Consider the following 27,100-nt stretch of genomic DNA (forward strand, 5'->3'; position numbering starts at 1 on the left):
TGGCTGCAGCCTGGGACCTCAGGCTGGTAGCTTGTCCATCTCCTGGGCTACAATCAGCCCCAGGTGCTGGCGTCTGGACCAAAGGTGGGTGGCTTCTTCTTCTGGGGGCTTCTTCTTCTTCTGTGCTTCCAGGGAGGGCAGTCAGTTATGTGTTATGCAAAAATAGGCATCACCAATCGCAGAAGCTGGTCCGGGGCAGGGAAGCTGCGGCTGGGATGCTGGCGGTCCCTGCCCCTGCACCTGGCTTCTGTGGTCACTGATCACTGAAGCCGGGTGCAGGGCAGGGAAGCCGTGGCTGGGGACGCCGGCGGAGGCTGCTTCCCTGCCCATGCACCTGGCTTCTGTGATCGCCCCTGCACCCGGCTTCTGTGGTCACTGATTGCAGAAGCTAGGTGCGGGGCAGAGAAGCAGCGGCCGGGGACGCTGGCAGAGGCTGCTTCCCTACCCACGCACCTGGCTTCTGTGATCGCCCCTGCACCCGGCTTCTGCGGTCACTGATCGCAGAAGCCAGGTGCGGGGTAGGGAAGCCGCAGCCAGGGATGCTGGCGGCGGCCGCTTCCCTGACCCCCTGCACCTGGCTTCTGCAGTCACAGTCGCTGTCTGTGTCTGCTTCCCTGCCCCACCCCCCAGGCTTCTCCGATCACCAGCTTGTGGCAGGGCAAAGGTGGCCTCCAGGACTGACCTTTGCCCTGCTCCCTGCCTCTTGCCTGCGCCTGGGTTTCTGATCACTGTCTTCCATCCTTCCCCTTTCGCCTCCCATCATTGCGAGTATGCAAATTAACCGCCATCTTAGTTGGCAGTTAATTTGCATATAGCCCTGATTAGCCAATGGGAAGCATGTCGGAGCTATGGTTAATTACCATGTTTGTCTATTATTAGATAGGATGCAGTCTTGAACATCTTTGGTCTTAAAACCTCATCTGCAAGTGTGATCATCTTGCTAGGCTACAATTCCAGGAATGGATTAATGATCTAAAGTTTCAGATGCAATCTACAAAATTACTATATGAGAAGATATATGATACTAATATTTGAGTCAGCAAAATTATTGGATGTCTAACTTGAGTAGGTCTGGTAGCTTATTTTGAATTCTGTTTAGTTATTTTCTTCTTTCAAGTTTAAAAGGTATTGTCATCAGTAGGTGAAAATAAAGGGTGTCCCAAAATTCACGCAAGAAGTAATTTTGATAGAAAACACAGGTTTATAATTAAAAATTGTAAATTTTTTATTGATTCATAAAGTATACAGTATAGGGTTATGTATGGAATAGCATATCGGGTAAATGGCCTCCAAAGCTTTGCTGGCACATATGCACTCTTTTGTTGAAATTTTCCATGACCGTTTTGCATAAATGTGGCTGAATTTCGTTGATACAGTGCTCAATTTCCTCCTTCAAGGCATGGGTGGTCATGGGCTTGTTGGCATAAACCTTAGATTTCAAAAAACCCCAAAGAAAAAAGTCCAACGGCGTTAAATTGCATGATCTGGGCGGCCAATTCTGATCACCAAAACGGGAAATTACACGACCAGGAAATGACTCATGCAGTAATTGAATTGTTTCTCGGGCTGTATGGCATGTGGCACCATCTTGTTGAAACCACATGTCATCCACATCCATATCTTGCAAGTTAGGCACAAAAAACTGGATTATCAAGTTGTGATAGCGAGCACCATTAAATTCAAATCTTGCGTGAATTTTGGGACACCCTTTATCTGGTATATTTAAGACTCTTTGCAGTTGGACATATTGTCTCTACTAATAACTGTATTGGTGTTTTACCGAAGTACTTGTGGCATTCCAGTCTTTTGACTGTGACCAACACTAAGAAAATACATTTTAAGATCAGAATCAAGTATATATTTTATATTCATAAACATACTTGAATCAGTATTTATCCTTATGACTCCATATTATTATGTTTGAACTTTTGTTTTATTTCATTTTTAAGAAAGAATGAGTCATGACCCTGTAAAGTGATTTTATAACCTCCTAGAGCAGTGGTTCTCAACCTGTAGGTCGCGACCCCTTTGGCGGTCGAACGACTTTTTCACAGGGGTCGCCTAAGACCATCCTGCATATCAGATATTTACGTTACGATTCATAACAGTAGCAACATTACAGTTATGAAGTAGCAACGAAAATAATTTTATGGTTGGGTCACAACATGAACTATATTTAAAGGGCCAGAAGGTTGAGAACCACTGTCCTAGAGAGTTAAACTCTCAGTTTGAAAAACATTATACTATGCTATACTATACTTACTATAAAACATGTGAATTCATTGTCACATGTGGCTTTTTATTTCTGATTAGCTTTACCTCTTATCTGTGTGTGGGTAGGAATCCTGCATTCTCTTTTCCTGGCAACATCTGAGACATGAGGAAGTTAAGTATCTTGCCCAAGGGCCCACACAGCTCTGAGTTGTTAAACTGGGACATGAGCCAGCTCTTGGTGACTCCAAGGTCTGGGGTCTTAGCCCTGTGTTCTATAGTCCAGCCCCTTAGACCCTTTATAACTTTTAGCACAGAAGCCATTTCAGCATATGTTGTGTATCCAGTGGAGAACCACACGCAGTTGGTAGGAGAGACTTGGCCAAGCTGGTTAAGTACAGACAGGTTCACTGAGTGGCGATTGGCTTTGAATGGAGTGTGAACCTTCCAGGAGCTGAGGCACCATAAGAGGAGTAAACCAGGGTGAAGCACGTCTTCCACTTTAGTGTTTGCTCTTTGAAAAACTGGGCAAACCCGATTATTGAATGGGGGAGAGTTAGAAATGGAAAGCAAGGTTTCTGTCAGTGAAGGAAGATCTTCATAGCATTGGGAAGGACGGATCAGTTGAAAATGCAGATATAATCGCTTCTCTTGGCCTTTCACAACCTCAGTGACTTCCCCTTGCCTTTTGCCTATAATGGCCAGCAGGGCTCTGCTTGAGGTGCACCTGGAGGAGGTGGTGTGTACAAAATGCCCAGTTGCACTTGTGAAGTGGCTGTATGACTGGTTCAGGCACTCTCCCTGCAGAACCGTTTTATTATTTGGGGGGCGAAGAATGGTGCTTTCTTGTTGAATCGTTATCTTAACAAAATTATTCTGCCTGGATGAGGGTAAGTCCAGTGAGCGCTTTGTGGAGGAGGCTGGCAGTAACTTTGAACAAAACCTTGCATCACTTTCACTTTTCAAAAGGATGATGTGGATGACCAGCTAAGAATAGCATGTGGAAAAGGGACATTTTACCCAGAAATTTTCAGAAGGTCCGGATGTTACTGAAAACTTTTTCTGAATGAATCATACTCTTCCTCTGGATACAGTAACCATTGAAGGACTACATTTTAATGAACTCTCTTGGACATTTAATTATGGTAAAAAATATACCTCTTTTCCCTCACCAGGTGAAAACATCCCTGAAATGAAAGCTAATCATTGGTAACATTTTTCTCTTTTTAAAGGGACAGGTCCTTATATCATGCAAACAAGTAACATTTCTTGTTTTCAACAAAGTTGCATTGATTGACCAAAATAAAAAATAAAAAGTAGGGGTATATTATTGATCTTGGATTTCTTGGAATGCTGAGAAAAATTTCGCATTAAAATCCAAATTTCATCAAACCTGGCAGATTGCAGTAGGAAAAAAATGGAACAAATGTGAATTTCTCCTGTCCCCTTTTCTAGCACAAGGACGCCTACTACTCTAGGGTTCTGCTTACACTTTTTGTCACACATTTAGAAGAAAATGCTTCCCCAGGAGTGCACTAAGCCAGCATAGTGGGACTCTCTATACCTGGGGTGCCTCTGAATCCTGGCGCCTCCACTTACTGGCATTGGGAACTGGGGAAGGTGCACACCTAGCATTCCTCTGGCTCACCCTGTAATTGTTGGCTCCCTGCCCTAACTCTTGCTGTTTCACAGGGTCTTAAAAGGAGATGAGTCAGGACTAGTGCTGAGCCTGTAGCTTTGGCATATTTTATCGAACACTATTTATTGGTTTAACACGCCAGGAAACTTGAGTGACTCTTTAAAGGCCCCAGTAAATTCTGGCCTTATTTTTCAGAGTCATGATTGATACCATTATAATGAACCCAGTTATTAATAACTGAAAAGGAGCAAAGGGAAGGCCAAATTTGTAGGCATTAATTTAAGCAGCTTTGCCAGGAAGCTGCAATTTAGATGCATGCCCAGTAAAGTTTGGGATGGGGAATGTACTTGTTTGTCAATCACACCTGGGAACAGAGCATTGGCCATAGGTGAGGCCACTGCATGCTCAGTAAGATTTGAGATACTTAAACTCCTAAACAAAGGAGTTCTCTCTCTTGCTCTCTTGGAACTCTTATTGCAGGGGGGCATGCTCTTTTGGCTGCTCAGCATTTGGCTCCTCAGCATTTGCCCACAGCCATGTGGACCCCACACACAATGAACTGCAACTAGACTAATGCTGTATCAGACTCATTCCATGATGGAATGGAAACTTTGGACACTGGCTTTGCTTCTACCTCTGCTGAACACCCAGCCACACGTTTTCCAGGACTGGTTTAAGGGACTTTGCAAAGAAGGGATGTAATTCCACTCAAATAAAGCTTTCAACTATATCTCATCCTCCCATGGGGGGCCCCCAAGGAAATGCTTATTTCACCAGTACCTCAAGAAACCCACTCCCACTATCAATAGAGTAAGGCTATCCATGCATTTCTCCGATAACGATGATGACTTAAAATGGCAGACTTTAGGTACTTTGAAGCAACATTACATAGCCCATTGTTCTCTCATTTTTATCCCTTAGTGTCTGTTTGTGTGCACCAGTGTGTGTACTAGTATAATGCAATCATGTGCTCAGAATTGTAAAGTTGCACTCACCAGATAGTTGTGGAGAGATGACTCATGCATTCTCAATTCTCCCTATTTGATCAGAGCACTGAAACAGAACTATTCAGGACTATGCATGTCTATTGTGCTAGGCTAATTGCCTTATCATTGATTCAGCTTTGGAAAGAAAACGTACTGTTTAAACATTTTTTTTTGTTTTAATTCAGGTTTTATTAAAATGGTAGCAGGTCTTTTTTTCCTTTTTTTCTGGGTGCATTTTATTTTTTAATGTTAATAGTATTACAGATATCTCCCATTTTGTTCCCCTTCCTCCCCTCCTCCCAGCCCTTACCCACCCCTCACTACTCTTGCCCGTGTCCATGGGCTATGCATATCTACACTAATAAAAGACAAACATGCAAATTGACCATACCTTCTTCTTCTTTTTTTTTTAATATATTTTATTGATTTTTTTACAGAAAGGAAGGGAGAGAGATAGAGAGTTAGAAACATCGATGAGAGAGAAACATCGACCAGCTGCCTCCTGCACATCTCCCACTGGGGATGTGCCTGCAACCCAGGTACATGCCCTTGACCGGAATCGAACCTGGGACCTTTCAGTCCGCAGGCCGACGCTCTATCCACTGAGCCAAACCGGTTTCGGCGACCATACCTTCTTTATGCTTTAAGCCACGCACCACCAGCCAATCAGAGTGACTATATGCAAATTAACCCAACCAAGATGGCGGCTCGCAGCCACTGAGCTGGAGCAAGCGGGAGGCTTGGTTGCCCCAATGATGGAGGAAGCCAAGCTTCCCCCCCTGCCGCAGCGGCTCCGAGCTCCACTCAAAGCAACAAAGTTTCAATTATACAAGATAAATAAACCCCAGATACCTGCTTTCAGCCAGCTGTGGCCACGGAGCTGGAGTGAGCAGGAGGCTTCCCTCCCACCCGCCCTGGCATGCTCTGAGCTCCTCTCAAAGCTACAAAGTTTCAATTATAGAAGGTAAATAAATCCCAGAATAAAAAAAAGGAGAGGCTGGGAGCTTCCGTCGTGGGGCTTGGCCAGCCTGAAAACGGCCCTCAGCCCCTCACTCAGACTGGCCAGGCACCCAGTGGGGACCCCCACCCTAAAGGGGGTGTGACCAGCCTGAAAACAGCCATCAGCCCCTCACCCAGGCTGGCCAAACCTCCATGGGGTTAGGGTCCCCACTGGGGGTGTGGGCTTGACCAGCCTGCAAACATCCATCAGCCCCTCACCAAGGCTGGCCAGGCACCCCAGTGGGGACCCCCACCCTGAAGGGGGTGTGACCAGCCTTCAAACAGTCATCAGTTCCTCACTCAGGCTGGCCAGGCACCCAGTGGGGACCCCCACCCTGAAGGGGGTGTGACCAGCCTGCAAACAGCCATCAGCCCCTCACCCAGGCTGGCCAGGCACCCCAGCAGGACCCCCACCCTGATCCAGGCCACCCTTCAGGGCAAACCAGCCAGCCCCCATCATGCACCAGGCCTCTGTCCTATATAATAAAATGGTAATATGCAAACTGACCCTAACAGCAGAATGACTGGGAATGACTGGTCACTATGACACACATTGACCACCAGGGGGCAGATGCTCAATGCAGGAGCTGCCCCGTGGTGGTCAGTATGCTCCCACAGGGGGAGCTCTGCTCAGCCACAAGCTAGGCTGATGGCTGCCAGTACAGTGGTGGTGTGGGAGCCTCTCCCACCTCCTCAGCAGTGCTAAGGATGTCCGACTGCAGCTTAGGCCTGCTCCCCACTGGCAAGTGGACATCCACCGAGGGCTGCTGGGCTGCCAGAGGGATGTCTGACTGCCAGCTTGGGCCCGTTCCCCCAGGGAGCGGGCCTAAGCCAGCAGGTGGACATCCTCCGAGGGGTCCCAGACTGCAAGAGGGCATAGGCCGGGCTGAGGGACCCCCCCTCCCCCGGAGTGCACAAATTTTTGTGCACCGGGCCTCTAGTAGGAATATAAATGCTTTGGTTTATCTCTTCTTGTCCCCCCAACTCCATATCGAGGTATCTCAGTCTCTTCCATGCCTCCTTGCTTTGGGTCTTATTTTGTTGGTCACTTCATTTTGTTTTTTAGATTACACAAATAAGTGAGATCATGTAATATTTGTCTTTCTCAGTTTGGTTTGTTTTACTTAGCATAATATTTTCCAGGTCTATCCATGCTCTTGCAAAGGATAAGAGCTCCCTCTTTTTCACAGCTGAATAGTATTCCATAGTGTAAATATCTCACATCTTTTTTATCCATTCATATACTAATGGGCACTTGGGCTGTTCCCAAATTTTAGCTATTGTAAAAATGCTGCTGTGAGCATAGGGGTGCATATATTCTGATTTTTGGGTTTTTTTAAGGATATATTCCTAGAAGTGGGATTGCTGGGTCAAACAGAAGAGCCATTTTTAATTTTTTGAGAAAACTCCATACTATTTTTGATAGTGGCTGCACCAATCTGCATTCCCATCAGCAGTGAACCTAATGTTCCCTTTTCTCCACATCCTTGCCAGCACTTGTTGTTTGTTGATGTTTTAATGCTAGCCATTCTGACAGGTATGAGGTGATATCTCATTGTGGTTTTAATTTGCATTTCTCTGATGATTAGTGGCTAAGCATTTTTTCATGTCTATTTGCCATTTGTATGCCCTCTTTGGAGAAATGTCTATTCATGTCTTCTGCCCATTTTTTAATTGGATTGTTTGTCTTCTTTTTGCTGAGTTATATGAGTACTTTATATATTTTGGATATTAATCCATTATCAGATGTATCATTGGCAAATATGTTCTCCCATTAAGTGGGTTCCCTTTTCAATTTGATGGTGGTTTCTTTTGTTGTGCAAAGCTTTATATTTTGATGTACATTGCTGGTTTGGTGGTGATGTACTCCTTTTACCTCTTCTTGTCTGCAGAGTTTTTTATTTCACCTTCAGTTTTAATGATAGCCTTGCTGGATACAATAGTCTTGGATTTCGGCCCTTTCTTTTCATTACTTCGAGTACTTCATGTCACTCCCTCTGGCTTGAAGTGTTTCTTTTGAGAAGTCACTTGACATTCTAATGGGAACTTCTTTGTATGTAATTTTCTCTCTCTCTCTTGCTGCCTTTAAGATTTTTTTCTTTATCTTTAACATTTGCCATTTTATTATGATGTGTCTAGGTGTTTGTCTCTTTGGGTTCATCTTGATTGGGACTCTCTGAGCCTCCTGAACTTGTGTGACATTTTCCTTCACCAGGTTGGGGAAGTTTTCTGTCATTATTTCTTTTTTTTGTGTGTGTCATTTCTTTAAATAGGTGCTCTGTTCCTTGCTCATCCTCTGCCCCTTCTAATATTCCTGTAATGCACATGTTGTTATGTTTCTTATTGTCCCAGAGCTCCCCTAAGCTATCTTCCTGCTTTTTAATTCTTTTTTCTCTTTGCTGCTCTAATTGGGTATTTATTTCTATGTTGTCTTCCAAATCACTGATTCAGTCTTCTGCTTCATTCAGTCTACTTTTAATCCCTTCCAGTGCGTTTTTCATGTCTGTTATGTCATTCTTCATTTCTGTGTGGTTCTTGTTAATGGCCTCTATTTCCGTTCTCATGCTGTTGTAATTTGTACTAAGTTCCTTAAATATCTTTATAACCATTACTTCCTGATAGTTTGCTTGCCTCCATCTCATTTAGTTCTTTTTCTGCAGATTCCTTCTTTTCACTCATTTGGTGATTGTTTCTTTGAGTCCCCATTTTAGCCGTATTTCTATATTTGCTTCTATGTATTAGATAGAACTGCTGTGCCTCCAAATCTTCATGGGATGGCCTTATGTGGAAGGTGTCTTGAGGTGTCCCCAGTGGTGTAGCCTCTTTGTTCACCTGAACTGGATGCTCTAGGAATGCCCTTTGTGTGGTTGTTTGGGTTCTCCTGTTGAAATTGGGTCTTGATTTTTGATGTCCCATTTGTGGGAAGGCTCTCCCCTCTGACTTACTGCCAGTGAGGTTCAATCCCAATGTATTCCTGCCAGCTGTCCAGTCGTCAGGACTCCTTAGCCCAGAGGCTGAGTGGGTCTGCCTTGAGTCTCAGATCTTGATTGACCCTATTCTGGGCTGTAAATCCTTCCCTCATGGAGTTGGTCCTGCAGATGTCAGTTTTCTGGCTTTTGCCTCACTGAGCAGTCTGGGATTGTGTCTGTGGCAGGGACCCAAACTGCTGTTTCTGATGACTGAGATCAGGCAAAGACTCAAATCCTCTAGAGAATTGCCTTTGTCTGCAGACTGATTAAATTCAGTCTGGAGTGTCCTCAAACAATCATCCACAGGTGGGGTGAGTTTTTCAAACAGGGTGGGACAATTGCTCCTGCCAGGAGGCTAATTGTTATTCTCAGTCTCTTAATGGGCCTCAAAAACTCCACATGGTGGGGCAAGAGATCTTCCCATAGGGTGGGTCAACTGTCTTCCCCTCAAGGCTAAAGTGGCAGGATAGCATAGGTTTGCCTGAGAAAGATAACCTCTACAGCATAAGGGAATGACTTAGCCCAGGAAATTGGGGTATCTACCTTCCGAGTTCTATCCCTGGATCCCCAACCCTGGCTTATGTTTATACAGCTTCAGTCCACTCTGCGCTCCCTCTGCCAGAGCACTAGTTGAGCAGCTGCACACAGAATTTTGTTCATTCGCTCTTTAAGAGGGTACCTGCATTTCCAGCCATCTCTCTGTGGCAGACAATTGTCCTGCTGCTTTTCACAGCCAGATATTATGTGTGCACCTTTCTCAGTTCTGATGCTCTCTCCTGGGGTGGCCAGCTTGAGAATTAGATCACAGAGTTCTCAGTGGCAACTCCCCACAGCTGAGATTTCTCTCTGGAACTTCAGCTGCTGTCTGTGGCAACTGGGCCAGCCCTTTCTCATCTCCGCCCTTCTTACCAATCTTTATGTGGTCTCCACTTTCTGTCCTTGATTATCAGGCTTCTCTCCAGCTAGTCCTCAGTTCATTTTTCAGGGTGGGTCTTCTGTGTTTTAGTTGTAATTCCAGTTTGGTCCTGGGAGCATGTCTGTGAGCTTCCACTTACTCCTGTGTCATTTTTCAGCAGCAGATCTTGGATGGCAGGATTCTGAGGTACATTCATTTGGATCTTACAGTGTCGATTTTCTGAATGCAAATCTTGTACATCTGGCGTCCTATTATTCATCCCTCTGAAAAGACTTAATTAAAATCAGAACAGCTACGTGTTGCTGCATCTCAGATTTTTATCATTAGTTATGCATTGGCCACTTTATTCCTTTCTTTCTATTTGTCAGAAAGTTTGAGAGGCAACTTGCAGTTATATATTGAAGTAGGAGGTAAATGCTAGATTTAACTTTCTTTTAAAAAAAAGAAAAGTTGTATATTAGGTCTGAAAGTGAGTAAAATGCCAATAGGTGATTATCTGATTTGCAGACATTACTCTGAATTTGACTGCCAGGAATCAGAGAAATGCTCTGCGGACCAAAAAAGTAATCCTCAGATTCTGTGGGATATAAATCGCTGTAGAAAGAGGTTTAGTTTTTCTGCTTTCTCTGTCATCTGTTAGTATTATGCTGTCTGATTCAAGTAGTGAGCCACTTATTTTTTTAAAACATTAAATGTATTGGAGTAACATTGGTTAATAACATATAAATTTTAAGTGTACAACTTCATATATAATACAACATCTTTATACTCTGTGTGTGCTCAGCACCTGAGGCCTAGTCTTCTGTCACCAGAACTCCCTCTGTCCCAACCCCCTGCCCCCACCCTATTCCCTTCTGGTAACCACCATCCTGTTGTCTGTATCAATGAATTTGTATTTTTTTGTTCATATATTTGTTTTTATTTTCCACATAATGAGTTAGATCATCTGGCTTTATCCTTTTCCATGTGAAAACCCTGGGTTATGTGCCGTAGTGTACTTATTTTCTACTGTAGCTGTCTTGACTAGGTTTCTCACATGTTTTCCTCACGGTGTTTGTCCTGAGTTATATGTACTGGTTTTCCATCTTTGATGTGATATCGTCTTGTAATCTTATTTTATTTTTTAATTTGGTTTATTTAGTTTCTTTATGTGCTTTTAGATAATTTCTGATTATATATCTATGATTGCAGTTTTTAGAGCTTTGTGCATTTGTTTTGGATGTTGCCTGTCACTGAAACCTGGTGGTGACTGCCTTGTTTCAATCTAGTGTATAGTCAATGTTCCCTTTCTTGTCTCTTGGCTTCTGGAATCTCCTGGTCATTTTGTACACAGGTCTCTGTTGCATAGACTCCCTACCTGTTCTTTCTTGGGTGTGGGAGGCAAGTTCTGATGGATGATGTGTCTTGCTAGAATTTAGTAGTAATTGGATCATAAATCATCTTTATATTGGATCCTGCACATTTATTTTACTGTAATAAAATTTTAGACTTTATTTTTTAGCTTTCTTATAGGGAAATCATAAGTGCAAAAATATGAGTTGGATTTTTCTCTGAAATTTTTTCCACTTGTTATTTTTATTATTTTATTTTTTTTGTTTCTCCTTTTCCTTTTTTTTGATGCAGTAGATGCATCAAAAAAATGCAGTAGGACATGATATATATGTTTTGTGTTTTAAAAAGATTGGAAGCTCTACCTTACTTTCTACAGGGAAAAGAGTAGAGTTTTGTGTAATGCTAGCGGGTTAGTTTCTGTAAACTGCTCCTTGCTGGCTGCAGTGAGCTTTGCGGGAAAGGTCCCAGCATTGGCTCTATACTTAATGACTCGTTACTGTGATAAAATGGCTCTTCCTCTCTCTTTTAAGAGTGAAGAGAATTTCAGGTGTCCTTTGCTATCATAGTTCTTTGTAATTTTCTTTCCTGAATTTAGTTGTTCCAGCTCATACAGAGTTTATCAAAGGTTTTGGATCGTGGATGTTATTAATTATTGAAGAGAAATTTTGATTAGGTATATTACTCATTCATACCTCCCTTATTCAGCAGATATTTGTTAAGTGTTCTGGACTGAGAGATTGCACAGTGAACGTTATAGTAGGGAGGTGTGAAAGCAGAAAACAAAGCAAAATGCTGTCATCTTACTCATTGTCCCTGTGTGTAGCTTCTACTGTCTAGAAGGCAGGAGATGTGGGGAGTGTAACCAGAACCTGTCCTAAAATCTGTGTTCTGAAGTTCTAACACAGTGCTCCCCAGCCTGGCTGTGACCTTGTTCACAAGGGATTTCCACCTTCAGGGAATCAGCACTCTGGCTGAGGGGAACCACCGCCCTCAGCTCCTTCCTGCCCTCATGTTCCTCCTTTGCATCCAGTTCTTAACAAGGGAAATGGTTTCCTCTCTCAGCCCTTAGTGAGTAAAAACAGAAAATGGAGAGGCGAGAGTGATGACCCCACATGGGTGGGGAGAGGAGACAGCAAAGTCAAACTGAGAAATAGAAGCTGCTTTGTCAGTCATCTCATGACCTTGAGGCTGAGCCACATAGAAGAGAACAAATTCTGTTTGGTCCATCACATTTTATTAAAGAAGATATTTTATTCTGATTTATTGTTAAAGTTTTTATTTAGAAGAGGGTAAAATTAGATGAAATTTGCTCAAATGAGATTCCTTAATTAAATGCAGAGAGATGCAGGCTCACTATGAGGCAGAGCTGAGAAGAGTCTCCTGGGCCAGTGCTGTGAACTGAGGCCACAGAACCTCCTAGGCACTGCAACATGGCTTCAACGAGGCAGGTCCATGGTCCCTAGGGTTTTCAGGAAGTAATATAGTTGAAGATTCAGTGTTATTTTGAGAGAGGGTCTGGAAGGATAGTGCTGTGCAGTGTCTAGCTCAGCCGTGGGCAAACTACAGCCCGGTTTGAAATGAATAAAACTAAAAAAAAAAAAGACCGTACCCTTTTATGTAATGATGTTTACTTTGAATTTATATTAGTTCACACAAACACTCCATCCGTGCTTTTGTTCCGGCCCTCCGGTCCAGTTTAAGAACCCATTGTGGCCCTTGAGTCAAAAAGTTTGCCCACCCCTGGTAGCTCCTACCGCAGCTTAGCCCTTGAGGGCCTGCTCCTATCATAACTTGCCTGGAGGCCAAGGAATTGGCAGATCTTAGTATACCCATTATTAACCAGACATATATTGGGTGAGCACCTTCATGGGTTCACATTGTACTGCATATTGTGTGTGTGGCGGCGAGGGGTGGGGGGGTGTCACACCAAGTTTGGTAAGTGTAGTTGGTTAACTCATCTCTCACTTCCTAAAGGATTAAAAGGAATTAAGGAAAAAATAAGAGGGATTACTGGTTGAGGTCCATATATTGGTAGAGCTTAAAACAACTCAGTCTCGAATGAAGACACATAAGCTATATAAATTCTTATGACCCCAAAGCTTTAGGTGTTCTGTTGCCTGCTTATGGAGCAGTAGGTGACATTAACATAGAATCTTCTCATGCCAGAGGTGTTTCCGGGGTGAAGTTAGGGTGCAGTGGGAGAATGCCTTTGTCTGCCCACCATTTGTAGCTGTGTGAGTTTGGGGATGTTCTTTAATTTCTCTAATCCTCGTTTTTAAAAAACATATTTACAATGAGGATAATCATAACAACTTTCAAGGTTATTGTGGGGAATTGGACTTCATGTAGGTGAAATGCCTGGTACAATCAGTGCCTGGTAGATAGCATATACTCAGTAAGTATCAAGCTGTTGTTATAAACATGATTTGAGCAAATGGAAGAGGAAAGGGAGAATACCTTTAGTAGAAGCTCAGAGGAAATGATCAGTATGAAATGTTTATGAAAATATATTTGTTGTTGTTCTGCTCTATTACATAAAGTTTTCTAAAGTGTCATATGAATATGGAATCACAATAATAAGACATGGTACAGTATCATAATACTCCTTAAATTCAGTTATTTGCTCAATTTCACCAGATCTGGTTCACTTATTTGTTATTTAATCATTTATTGAGCATACATGATAGAGAAAGCTCTTTGCTAAGCACTATAAGGAGTATTAAGATGAACAAGATACAGTATTTGTTATTAGAAGAATTTGTATGTGGAGGTTGGGCTCCATCATCCAGTTATGGTAAGCAAGGAAGGAATGTGAGGAGTGGGAGACAGTGGCATGGGTAGATGGTGCTGATTATGGACTAAGCCAGCCTGAAATCCTGACTTAGGACCTGGACAGTTCCCAGGCCTACCAGGGTCCTGGCTACTGGTTTCCTGGTTCTAGAAACAGGGGGAAAGACCTTTTCACATCCTGTACTTGAGTTTTGAATGATGGTGACAGTGAAGAAGCACTTTCTTTAGGTTGATCCTGCAGCATCTTGGAGAGGACCGCCTGGTGAGAATTTGATGTGAAGATCTCTTGTTGCCCTTTCTTATGTTGCATATTTTTTGTGGCAGGTATGTGCTTTCAGTGATTTTTGTGTGTGTGTGTATGTTTGAAAGTGGAACTAATGTCTGATTTGTTATTGGGCTATCTCAGTGTTAGTAACGTCTCTTGTCCCTGGTGCTATTCAGTCTAGCCTGCTTCTAAAATGCATAAGTAAATCTTTTTGTGAACTGGATTTCCTTGGTGCTTTTATGTTTTAGTCCACATTACACCCCAGTCCCCTCACCCTTAACCTTACATAGATGTAAGTTGCTTCACAGTGCTCCCCAAACTCAAAGGATTTGTTTGAATAGTGACCGTACTCCAAGTAGCTGGGTACTGGAGTTTTTTCCTAACTAGAAAATCAAGTCTTTACTTCTCAACCATAAACTTCCAGAAGTAGATTGAATAGGAATTTTTATGATTGAAATGAATATTATTATAATGTAATAAAACTTACATTTTTCACTAAAATAACAAAAATATTGCAAGTTTAGATCCAAAGAAACAATGCTTTTTTTCCAGCAGTCACATTAAGTGGAGCTTTTTTGCATGCCTCTTTTGGAGTGGCATTAGAGTTGCTTTACCAGCAACATAGGATCCCCGTCTTGTGACTGGATAGTTTTGTTCACTACTTTTCTCCCACATTTTCACTTCTTAAGATCTCCTCCGTTTAGCTTCTTCTCTTCCTGCCCTCAGCCCTTTACTGTTTCTTTGCCATTGTGACCTGAGAGGATGGTAAGGAAGGGGCCTTCCAAGAACCCTTGAAAACCAGGAGACTCTGTCGTCCAGAACCAGGATGAGGGTTATTCTGAACCTAAGAGGAAGCAGTTAACCACATACTGCACATGGCACACTTATTCCTGTCCGTTTCAGAGTAATGGGGTTGGTGATGGATTGAAAAGCCACCCACCACAGGGATCAGAAGCACCAGCCATTTCCCACAGCAGCAGCCTGCAAGTCAGAGACCAGCTGTGCAGGCCCTTTGTGTGCTCCTGTCAGGAGGGCCCTGTTACCAGGCACCCCCTCCCCACTTCCTGCTACTTCTGTGGAGAAGGCATTCCTCAATGTTCGTTTGTATATCAGCTACATTATTACTTAGCAGGGACATTTGGGGAAATTGATACAAAAGAAAGAAATTCTGATGGTAAACTGGGATTTCTGCACATTGAAAGCAAAGGTTTGTCCATCTTTTCACAGATGCCGGTTCCTTATCTTCATGGCTTCTAAGTGACTTCCTTCACTAGAGGAATTCAAGCTAGGGTTTTGCATTATTGAATCTTACCGAAGGAAGAACCAGGGACTTTTCAGTGATAGGATTCTAAAGAGGCATAAGCTGGTAGAGGGCAATGAATAATCAAATCCTGGCAGCACCGAGATTAGGAAGGAAGGGGAATCAGTGGAGCTATGAGATTACAATTAGAAACAAATGCCGAAACCGGTTTGGCTCAGTGGATAGAGCGTTGGCCTGCGGACTGAAAGGTCCCTGGTTCGATTCCGGTCAAGGGCATGTACCTGGATTGCGGGCACATCCCCAGTAGGAGATGTGCAGGAGGCAGCTGATCGATGTTTCTCTCTCATCGATGTTTCTGACTCTCTATCTCTCTCCCTTCCTCTCTGTAAAAAATCAATAAAATATAAAAAAAAAGAAAAAAAAGAAACAAATGACATCACCTACCAAGACCTTGGAAAGTACTGTACATATGGAGCAGAATTTTAAATAATTAAAATGATTAAATTTGGCAGCACATCCTTAACTTGGAGAGAAAAGAAAAGGCAAAAAAAATCAAAAGCTCTTTTGGGAATTTATGGATATAAACAAATGATAAGGAAAACTTTCAGAGCTGAAAAGTTTTTGTTATTTGCTAGAAAATAAGCAGTTGTAAGCCTCATTTGGGATATAAATTCATGTTCTCGGCTGCCTCCTCTCTGATCATCAACAAAGAAAATAAATCATGGGAGGTCATGAGTGACACACTGCTATTGATGTTCCAGAAAAGCTGCAGACAGGCACTGCTGCCCTGGCTGGAAGCCTCCACTGTGCTGGGTGGTAACAGGCTATCCTGTTTGTACTAGAGAGAAAGGGAGGAGAAAATGGGAAACAAAAGCAGTTTAAGGCATTGGCACAGCTGTAAATATATGGGGTTTAACTGAATTAACAGGAGGTAAATTAAACCCAGCAGCATATCTGCCTCTGTGGGTCATCCCTGTTCCCTCCCTCCTCTGCTTAATCTCTCTGCATAGCCCCATTGTCAACCACCAGATGTCATCCTTGTCTGCCTTTTATCTTCGTGCTTTGCCTAGTGTAATCTCATCCTTTAGTATAATATCTTTAGGTTCATCTACTTCTCTCAGCTACCTTCCCTCCCACTTGGATTATGGCCACAGTTTCCTCCTTGATAATCTGCCCTCCAGTCTTGTCCTCCTTTGGTTCATTTCCCTCTACATGCAACCATGATGGTTTTTCTTAAGTTTATTTGATCGTGTCACTCCACTCCTTCAATAATCCCCTGGTGCCCTTGAGATAAAATCCCAACCCTTCTCTGATATTTTTCTCACCACTTCCTCTCTTATATATTCTACAGTATGTCTTAAAGGCCTGGTTCGATCTCTTTCTCTCAACTTTCTGTCTTTGTATACTGTTTCTTCTGCCTAAATCTTCTGCCTAAATCAGTGGTTGCCAACCTTTCGGACCTCACGGACCTCCTCTGCTGACCACTGGTTGGAGACCGCTGGCCTAAATACCTTTTCTTGCCTCCCCTTTAGCTTGGCTAACTAACATGTTCTTACAGCAAGTCTTAGCTTTCTCCTTGGTTCTCCCATAGCATTTGTTTGTGCTGGCTAACTTGTCTGCTTCACACTCCAACCCAGACTTGAAACATGGATGGTCACAAGGCCATATACTATTGCATTTCCTGTGCAGAATGCCTGCATGAGTTGATTCACAATAAAAACTTGACTGTTGAATTAAGTCATGATAGGGGACTCAAATGTCTCTTTACTGGTTTTCAGGGTGTCATACTTTTTAGTTGTATACAATTGGAGATTTGATCAATATTGCCTATACTTATTAAAAGACCTGGTTATTTCCCTGGTATTAAAATATCAATGATCCAAGAGAGTCTTACTTTTTGAATTACTCTATATTTGAGTTAATGGTTGAGCATTGCCAGTTTTTCTTTTTCCTTTCCTTAAGTTGTTGAGAAGAGCTACTTCAGTTGATCATTCTTTTCTGTTTTTCTCATTATTTGGCTTATTTGTCAAATATTGTTGAACATTTGAACCTTGTATACATGGTCCCTGCCCTAAGGTGGTACTGACTCTGGTGGATGAGGACCAACTCAGCCTTTATGTGGGACCCACAAATCCCACTGGCAACTAGGTTATCCTTGGTCTGTTATGGAATTCTAAATTGTTATATAACTTACTGATAAGTCTATACAGGCCCTTGGAAATTGTTCTAAGGCAGCGATTATAAAACCAAATGCCCATAGGGGTAGGAATGTCCGAAATGAGGAGCAATACCTGATGAGTGTCAGGGAAGTGAGAGGGGCAACCACTAGGGACTGGAACCTTAGGGTCTACCTGCAGGGGCTGTCAGCCGCTGCGTTCCTGCAGATTATGGCCATTGGGGTGGAGGCCTGGTGCTGCCAAATGATCTGATTTCTCTAAAGAAACTGGAAATACGGATTTTTTTTTCTTTGTAGTATGTTTGAAAGTGTAAAAATTATATACGTTGCCTTAAATTTAAAAAAAATGTAGGGATCAAACAAAACATGTCCATGTCCCAGATTATGCCCACAGAAGGCCAATTTGCAGTCTTTGCTCTAAAGGATGTTTTGCTTTTTTTCAGAAATTAACACTATTAATAAAGGAGAGTGTATGGGTGCTAATGTGTCTTAAAGCTGGCTGGGGTTTTGTTTTGTTTTTTTTTTCTTTTAATCACCTTTAACAAGGAAATATTACTCAACTGTAGAGTTTAGATGAGTTAGTTATAGCACATGATTCTTTAATCGCATGTTATAACGTCTTGTTATTTTGTAGTAGCTCAGGTACAGAGCATACTTTTAAAAAGACAGTGGAGTTTTAGGCTAATATGGTAGATCTCCAGCCAAGTGCCTAATTTTGATGTATGACTTTCTCAAATTTCTAAATAAAAGTGTTCTCAATTGAACCTAGAAGAATCTATAAACACAATAACGGTAGGATTTTTTTCCAGAATCCTTGACCGTATTAGCAATTTAAGGTTGAAAAAATTGAAAATTAATCTTTACTCTACTTAGTTATTGGATGGATATTCATGTATTTTCTTTTTCTTTCTTTAAAGATTTGAACATGGAATTCAATCCTTCAGACCATCCTCGAGCCAGCACAATATTTCTCAGTAAATCTCAGACAGACGGTAGGTCGCTAATTTATGTTTATTCTTTCAAAAAAAGCAAGGCCCATGTTAATAACTAGCGTATTCATTTTTCACTAGAATCCTTTTTAATGACCCCCCCCCCCCCCAGATATATTGTTTGATGGTAGTTCTCTTGGGGTTTCTTTCTGTTGTCTTAACTTATGTTTTTAGAATTTTCTATTTGAAGATGTTGTCAGTAAGCTGTGTACATTCTGTGTCAGTAGTTTTCTGTTCTGAGAGTCATAAATTTTTCTTTAAGAATTGATATTGGCATAAATTCTCTAAAGATCAGAAGCATTGGTTTATTAGACGGTATGTAAAAGAAAAATAATACAGTTGTCCCAGGTGTGTGTGGAATTTCTCCTGAGTTTTTTTTTTTCTTCTCTTTCTAGTACCAGCTCATCTCACTTTTCCCTGGCTCTTAAGCTACAAAGGAGAGATAAAACTTATACCATACAGTGAACATGAATCTTCTCATTTGGATTCCTATAGAAAAGAATAACAGGAGAAAGGTGTTACATGATGATATTGTGAGCAGGATTTTATATTACAACTAGAGGCCTGATGCATGAAATTCGTGCAAGGGGCTCTGCCCTCATAGCCGCGGCGGCTTGCTGGCTTCGTCCGGAAGGTTGTTCGGCTGTTTGGTCTAATTAGCATATTATGCTTTTATTATTATAGATAGAGTCCTGGGTGATTCTATCCCTGACTTGGCAAATTGCTAAGCTCTCATTTAGAGAAAATCCTCAATTGACTAAAAATACTTTGACACAGCAATTCTCAACCTGTGGGTCACGACCCCTTTGGCGGTCAAACGACCCTTTCACAGGGGTCGCCTAAGACCATCCTGCATATCAGATATTTACATTATGATTCATAACAGTAGCAACATCTCAGTTATGAAGTAGCAACAAAAATAATTTTATGGTTGGGTCACAACATGAGGAACTGTATTTAAAGGGCCAGAAGATTGAGAACCACTGCTTTAACATATTTAAGACAGTAAGTTCATTAGAGGAATTGATAACTCCTCAATAATGATTAGGTAATAATTTTGATATGGTATAATGCTGATATAATATTGGTGATCTTTAGTTAAGCAGACCACTGACTTGATTTGAGACAACTAAGTGTGTTATTTTTTTAAAAAATCAATGTTTTTAAGAGTAAGAATAAATCATTGTACACTTTAAATACTTGTGAAGCTTTGAATGTATTGTGGGGGATAAAGGAAAACTTTGTTTTCTTGACCTGGTAAAGTTGGAAGCCATTGAAAGAAGGGTAGGATATGGCAAGAGAAGGAAAGTGACGGTAGGGATGAGGGTTTGGGACGATGAAAAACGAGAATTAACATTTTTTGCACTTAATATTAGTGGTGTGAAAACCAGCTACAGGATAGACATACTTCTGGGTTTGGTTCTTCCAGTGAATTCAAGGTGCAAACGAACATCATTATGAAATTTTTCTGATTAGATTTACATGAAATTGCATTAGGGCTTCTAAGTTGGTAACACATGCCTTTACCATCATGGTAAAAGGAAATTCAACAATTACCTGACCTAACAGAAGGATTGCTCCAAAAGGAAGGCGTTAGGGAAGTATATATCTTCCTCCTTCACATCTACAGCAGATCTCGACATTCCCCTCCTTTTTTTCTGGAACACAAGGTATCAGTTCCTCTCACCTTTCTGTTCATTGCTTCAATTTTTCTTTAAATGCTGGAGCTTTCCATTCAACATGTAAACTGACTTGAGTCTCACAGGTTAACACAATAAAATGAACAATAACCAACACCTTCTTCCTGAAGTATTCCTCTCTACTCTTCTGCTTAGTGAAAGCTTCTATACCATTTCTACTTTTTCTCTTTCCATTCAGTAATCCGCAGGAATCTTCTTTTCACAGTCACCATTCTATGGAGAGTATGTTCTAAGGTTGCCTAAAAGACCTTTTGCTTCCTTAAGCTCTTGAATGCTCATGGCACTTGCTGCTATTGGCTGTTTCTTCTCCTTTGGCTTCTTATTATCAAACAGGCCAGTTGCTGAAAACAAGTCTATCTAACAATTGCTTTAAGTTTTAAAATAGGTAAATTTGTTAACTTTAGTGGTTTAAATCTTTGGTGAATTAATTGTTTACTAGAGAATTGACTATTTGGGAAATTTGTCCTGAGATCTCCTTTTCTTAAAAAAAATAAAAAATGGTTGACACTCTTACAAATGTCCCCTATTTCCCTGTCCTTTACCAACTCTACCCAGACACCACCCCCCTACTCCCGAGTCTTCACCATCTATATATATAAAGAAGTAATATGCAAAATGTCTGGGACACTGTAATGTTACAACTGCTCAGGAGGAGGCTGCACGTGCAGGTGGGTGGGAGAGGACTGTGTGTGAGGTGAGGCAAGCCATGGATGGCGCAGGCCCGGAGACAGGAGGGCCTGCCAGCCACAGCGCGCCAGTAGTCCCACCTCTGCTCATGAGCTACAGAGGAAACACCTTTTCAGACTGCTCATTGGCTAAGCTCCCGGTACGCCATTTGCAGTGTACTTGGTAACTTCGGTAATAAGAATCTAAGAAGGTGATCTAGGGTTTTTCCATCTCACTCCTGGAGGAAAAAACGAAGGTCTGCTGCTGGAGTGGCTAAGAAATGTCATATCCTGCCCTAGTCGGTTTGGCTCAGTGGATAGAGCCTCAGCCTGCGGACCGCAGGATCTGGGTTCAATTCTGATCAAGGGCATGTACCTAGGTTGGAGGCTCCTCCCTGGCCGGGGCCCAGGTCAGGGCTCATGCAGGAGGCAACCAATTGAAGTGTCCCTCTTACATTGATGTTTCTCTCTGTCTTTCTCTCTTCCACGCTTTCTAAAAATCAATGGAAAAATATCCTCAGGTGGGGATGAAAAAAAAAATGTCATATCCTATGAAAGAGACATCTTGAAAATGCCTAAAGAAAGTTGTCATGTTTTTGTGATGAAGGGACTGGAGTCCCTGTTAATGAAAACACCTTGGAAGTTATGGCGGCTGGCAGTGACAGCAGCAGCGGGGTGATGGGGGTGGCTCCTTCTACTGATCAGCCTGGTCGCCTCCCATGGGGAGTGGGTCTAAGCTGTCAGTAGGACATCCCCTGAGGGCTCCCGGACTGTGAGAGTGGGCAGGCTGAGCTGAGGGGGACACCCCCCCCCCCCGCGCCCCAGTGCACAAATTTTGTGCACTGGGCCTCTAGTATTATTATCTGAGTCCATGGGCTATTATGCATATCTGCATATCTGTTCTTTGGCTAATCTCTTCTAGTCCACCACCATCATACTCCTCTCTGGGGTCTGTCAGTCTGTTCCATGTATCCATGCTCTGGTTCTATTTTTTCATTAGATTCCACATATAAGTGAAATCAAATGGCATTTGTCTTTCTTTGATTGTTTTTTTCAGTTCCCACTAGAGGCTCGGTGCACAAAAATTTGTGCACTCGGGGGTGGGGGGGTCCCTCAGTCCGGCCTATGCCCTCTTGCAGTCTGGGACCCCTTGGAGGATGTCCACCTGCTGGCTTAGGCCCGCTCCCTGGGGGAACGGGCCCAAGCTGGCAGTCAGACATCCCTCTGGCAGCCTGGCAGCCCTCAGGGGTTGTCCACTTGCCAGTGGGGAGCAGGCCTAAGCTGCAGTCAGACATCCTTAGCGCTGCTGAGGAGGCGGGAGAGGCTCCCACTACCACCACTGTACTGGCAGCCATCAGCCTGGCTTGTGGCTGAGCAGAGCTGCCCCTGTGGGAGCTAACTGACCACCAAGGGGAAGCTCCTGCATTGAGCGTCTGCCCCCTGGTGGTCAGTGTGTGTCATAATGACCAGTCATTCCCAGTCGTTCTGCTGTTAAGGTCAATTTGCATATTACCCTTTTATTATATAGAATAGAGGCCTGGTGCCCGGGTGGGGGCTGACTGTTTTGCCCTGAAGGGTGGCCTGGATCAGGGTGGGGGTCCTGCTGGGGTGCCTGGCCAGCCTGGGTGACGGGCTGATGGCTGTTTTCAGGCTGCCCAAACCCACTTCAGATGGGGGTCCCCACTGGGGTGCCTGGCCAGCCTTGGTGAGGGGCTGATGGCTGTTTTCAGACTGACCAAGCCCCTGGCAACTGAAGCTCCCAGCCTTTCCTTCTTTTTTTTTTATTTGCTCCAGCTCCGTGGCAGTGGCGACTGGAAGCAGGTACAGTGGGGCATTGACTTATGAGTGTCCTGACTAACAAGTTTGTCGAGTCTCTCGGCCGATATTTTGCTTTGAGTTGCAAGCTAAAATTCGGGTTACGAGCCAGGTTCAGATACCCCACCGCTAGGTGGCGCATCGAATGTCACAGTGAACACCACAACATCAGCCCAGCATCACGTGTCTCATTCACTTTTTGATTTGACATACGAGTAATTTGAATTATGAGCTCTGTCACGTAACGAATTAAACTCCTAAGTCAAGGCCCCACTGTATCTGGGGTTTATTTACCTTCTATATTCTTCCATCGCAGGGGCAAGCAAGTCTCCTGCTCTCTCCAGCTCCGTGGCCACGGCCTGCTGAAAGCAGGTATCTGGGGTTTATTTACCTTCTATAATTGAAACTTCGTTGCTTTTTGAGTGGAGCTCAGAGCCAGCGGCAGGCTGGCTTCCTTCATCACTGGAGCAAGCAAGCCTTCTGCTCCCTCCTGCTCCGTGGCCGCCACCTGCTGAAAGCAGGTATCTGGGGTTTATTTACCTTCTATAATTGAAACTTTGTTGCTTTTTGAGTGGAGCTCAGAGCCGGCGGCCAGCTGGTTCCCTTCATCACTGGAGCAAGCAAGCCTCCTGCTCCCTCCTGCTCTGTGGCCACGGACTGCTGAAAGCAGGTATCTGGGGTTTATTTACCTTATATAATTGAAACTTTGTAGCCTTGAGAGGAGCTTAGAGCCAGCCAGGGCGGACGGGAGGTAAGCCTCCTGCTCACTCCAGCTCCGTGGCCACGGCACACTGAAAGCAGGTATCTGGGGTTTATTTACCTTCTATAATTAAAACTTTGTTGCTTTGAGTGTAGCTTACACCAGCCGCGGCAGGCGGGGAACCTTGGCTTCCTCCATCACTGGAGCAAGCAAGCTCCTGCTTGCTCCAGCTCCGTGGCTGTCGGCTGCCATCTTTGTTGGGAGTTAATTTGCATATCTTGCTGATTAGCCAATGGGAGGTGTAGCGAAGGTATGGTCATTTACCATGTTTGTCTGTTACTGGGTAAGACTAAAGGCCTGGTGCACAAAAATTTGTGCACTCGGGCGGGGGGGGGGGAGAACTCCCTCAGCCTGGCCTGTGCCCTCTCACAGTCTGGGACCCCTCGGGGGATGACCATCTGCTGGCTGAGGCCTGGTCCCCAGGGGATTGGGCCTAAGCTGGCAGTCAGACATTCCTCTGGCAGGCCGGCAGCCGTCGGGGGATGTCCACTTGCCAGTGGGGAGCAGACCTAAGCTGCAGTTGGACATCCTTAGCACTGCTGAGGAGGCAGGAGAGGCTCCCACCACCACCGCTGTACTGGCAGCCAACAGCCTGGCTTGTGGCCTAGCAGAGCTCTTTCATGTGGGAGCTCACTGACCACCAGAGGGCAGCTCCTGCATTGAGCGTCTGCTCCCTGGTGATCAGTGTGTGTCCTAGTGACCAGACATTCCCAGTCGTTCTGCTGTTAGGGTCAGTTTGCATATTACCCTTTTACAATATAGGATAGAGGCCTGGTGCACGGGTGTGGGCTAGCTGGTTTGCCCTGAAGGGTGTCCCGGATCAGGGTGGGGGTCCTGCTTGGGTGCCTGGCCAGCCTGGATGAGGAACTGAGGGCTTTTTTCAGGCTGCCGGCAGCTTCTTTTGGGTGGGGGTCACCACTGGGGTGTCTGACCAGTCTGGATGAGGGGCTGAGGGCTGTTTTCAGGCTGCCCGCACCCCCTTCAGGGTGGGGGTCCCCACTGGGGTGCCTGGCCGGCCTGGATGAGGGGCTGAGGGCTGTTTTCAGGCTGCCTGCACCCCCTTCAGGGTGCGGGTTTCCACTGGGGTGCCTGGCCAGTCTGGATGAGGGGCTGAGGGCTGTTTTCAGGCAGGCCAAGCCTGCAACTGAAGCTCCCAGTCTCTCCTTTTTTTCTTTTTCTTTTTTTTATTCTGGGATATATTTACCTTCTGTAATTGAAACATTGTTGCAGCTCCATCTCCGAGGCCAGCTGGCTGAAAGCCGGTATCTTGGGTTTGTTTAGCTTCTATAATTGCAACATTGTTGCATCCGGAGCTCAGAGCTGGGCTCGTGGCAGGCGGTGAACCTTGGCTTCCTCCATCGCCGGGCAACCAAGCTTCATGTTTGCTTCAGCTGCGTGGCTGCTGGACGCCATCTTGGTTGGCAGTTAATTTGCATATCCTGTTGATTAGCCAATGGGAAGCATAGTGGAGTATGGTTAATTACCATGTTTGTCTATTATTAGATAGGACTAGAGGCCTGGTGCACAAAAATTTGTGCACTTTGTGGGTGGGGGGTCCGGGTCCCTCGGCCTGGCCTGTGCCCTCTCACAGTCTGGGACCCCTCGGGGGATGACCATCTGCTGGCTGAGGCCTGTTCCCCAGGGAATTGGGCCTAAGCTGGCAATCAGACATTCCTCTGGCAGGCTGGCAGCCGTCGGGGGATGTCCACTTGCCAGCGGGGAGCAGTCCTAAGCTGTAGTCGGACAGCCTTAGCACTGCTGAGGAGGCAGGAGAGGCTCCCACCACCACTGCTGTACTGGCAGCCATCAGCCTGGCTTGTGGCTGAGCAGAGCTCCTCCATGTGGGAGCTCACTGACCACCAGAGGGCAGCTCCTGCATTGAACATCTGCCCCCTGGTGATCAGTGTGTGTCATAGTGACCAGCCATTCCCAGTCTTTCTGCTGTTAAGGTCAATTTGCATATTACCCTTTTATTATATAGGATAGAGGCGTGGTGCATGGGTGGGGGCCGACTGGTTTGCCCTGAAGGGTGTCCCGGATCAGGGTGGGGGTGCTGCTGGGGTGCCTCGCCAGACTGGGTGAGGGGCTGAGGGCTTTTTTCAGGCTCCCCGCACCCCCTTTAGAGTGGGTGTCCCCACTGGGGTGCCTGGCCAGCCTGGATTAGGAGCTGAGGGCTGTTTTCAGGCTGCCCGCTCCCCCTTCATGGTGGGGGTCCACACTGGGGTGCCTGGCCGACCTGGATGAGCGGCTGATGGCTGTTTTCACGCTGTCCGCACCCCCTTCAGGGTGGGGGTCCCCACTGGGGTTCCTGACCGGCCTGGATGAGGGGCTGAGGGCTGTTTTCAGGCTGCCCGCACCCCCTTCAGGGTGGGGGCCCCACTGGGGTGCCTGGCCAGCCTGGATGAGGGGCTGAGGGCTGTTTTCAGGCTGGCCACACCCTCTTTAGGGTGGGTGTCCGCATTGGGGTGCCTGGCCAGTCTAGATGAGGGGCTGAGGGCTGTTTTCAGGTGGGCCAAGCCTGCAACTGAAGCTTCCAGTCTCTCCCCTTTTTTTTTTTTTTAATTCTGGGATTTATTTACCTCCTGTAATTGAAACACTGTTGCGGCTCCAGCACTGAGGCCGGCTGGCTCAAAGCAGGTATCTGGGGTTTGTTTAGCTTCTATAATTGCAACATTGTTTCTTAGTGTGCAGTTCAGGGCCGGGCTGACCCAGGCGGGGAACCTTGGCTTCCTCCATCGCCGGGGCAACAAAGCCTCATGTTCATTTCAGCTGCCTGGTTGCCGTCCGCCATCTTGGTTGGCAGTTTATTTGCATATCCCCTGATTAGCCAATGGGAAGTGTAGCGGAGGTATGGTTAATTACCATGTTTGTCTATTATTAGATAGGATAATACTCTCCAGGTACATCCACACTGTCACAAAGGTAAGAGTTTCTCACAGAAGTTCTCCCACTGCAGACACAGCTGATTCTCATAGCCAGTTGGCCTGGAGGTCAAATCCCCGCCAGTATTACCTACAACAACCAAGGCTTAACTACAACAAGACTGCGCACAAAGACCACAAGGGGGTGCACCAAGAAAGCATAAAAAATGCGGAGACAAAGAAACATGACAGAAATGGAGGATACAGAGCTCAAAACCACACTTTTAAGGTCTTTCAATAAGTTTCTAGAAACTGCCGATAAACTTAATGAGATCTACAAGAAATCTAGTGAGACCCTCGATATTGTGATAAAGAACCAAGTAGAAATTAAGCATACACTGACTGAAATAAAGAATATTATACAGACACCTAACAGCAGACCAGAGGAGCGCAAGAATCAAGGCAAAGATTCGAAATGCGAAGAAGCAAAAAACACCCAACTGGAAAAGCAAAATGAAAAAAGGATCCGAAAATGTGAAGATGGTGTAAGGAGCCTCTGGGACAGCTTCAAGCGTACCAACATCCGAATTATAGAGGTGCCAGAAGATGAGAGAGAGCAAGATATTGAAAACCTATTTGAAGAAATAATGACAGAAAACTTCCCCCACCTGGTGAAAGAAATGGACTTACAGGTCCAAGAAGTGCGGAAAACCCCAAACAGAAGGAATCCAAAGAGGACCACACCAAGACACATCATAATTAAAAT

The 27,100-nt window shown here is 44.5% G+C and overlaps 1 protein-coding gene across 1 annotated transcript in view; it reads left to right on the forward strand.

Moving 5' to 3' along the window:
• The window catches only part of CCNY (cyclin Y), a 174,584-nt gene that overhangs the window by 39,940 nt on the left and 107,544 nt on the right, over window positions 1-27,100 (forward strand). The window contains exon 2 of the mRNA XM_081109960.1: window positions 18,462-18,536. Within this exon, the coding sequence (XP_080966086.1) occupies window positions 18,462-18,536 (75 nt within the window). The remainder of the gene's footprint in view (window positions 1-18,461; window positions 18,537-27,100) is intronic.

This window comes from Myotis nattereri (assembly GCF_964212035.1).
Source record: "Myotis nattereri genome assembly, chromosome: 1".
Classification (NCBI taxonomy): domain Eukaryota; kingdom Metazoa; phylum Chordata; class Mammalia; order Chiroptera; family Vespertilionidae; genus Myotis; species Myotis nattereri.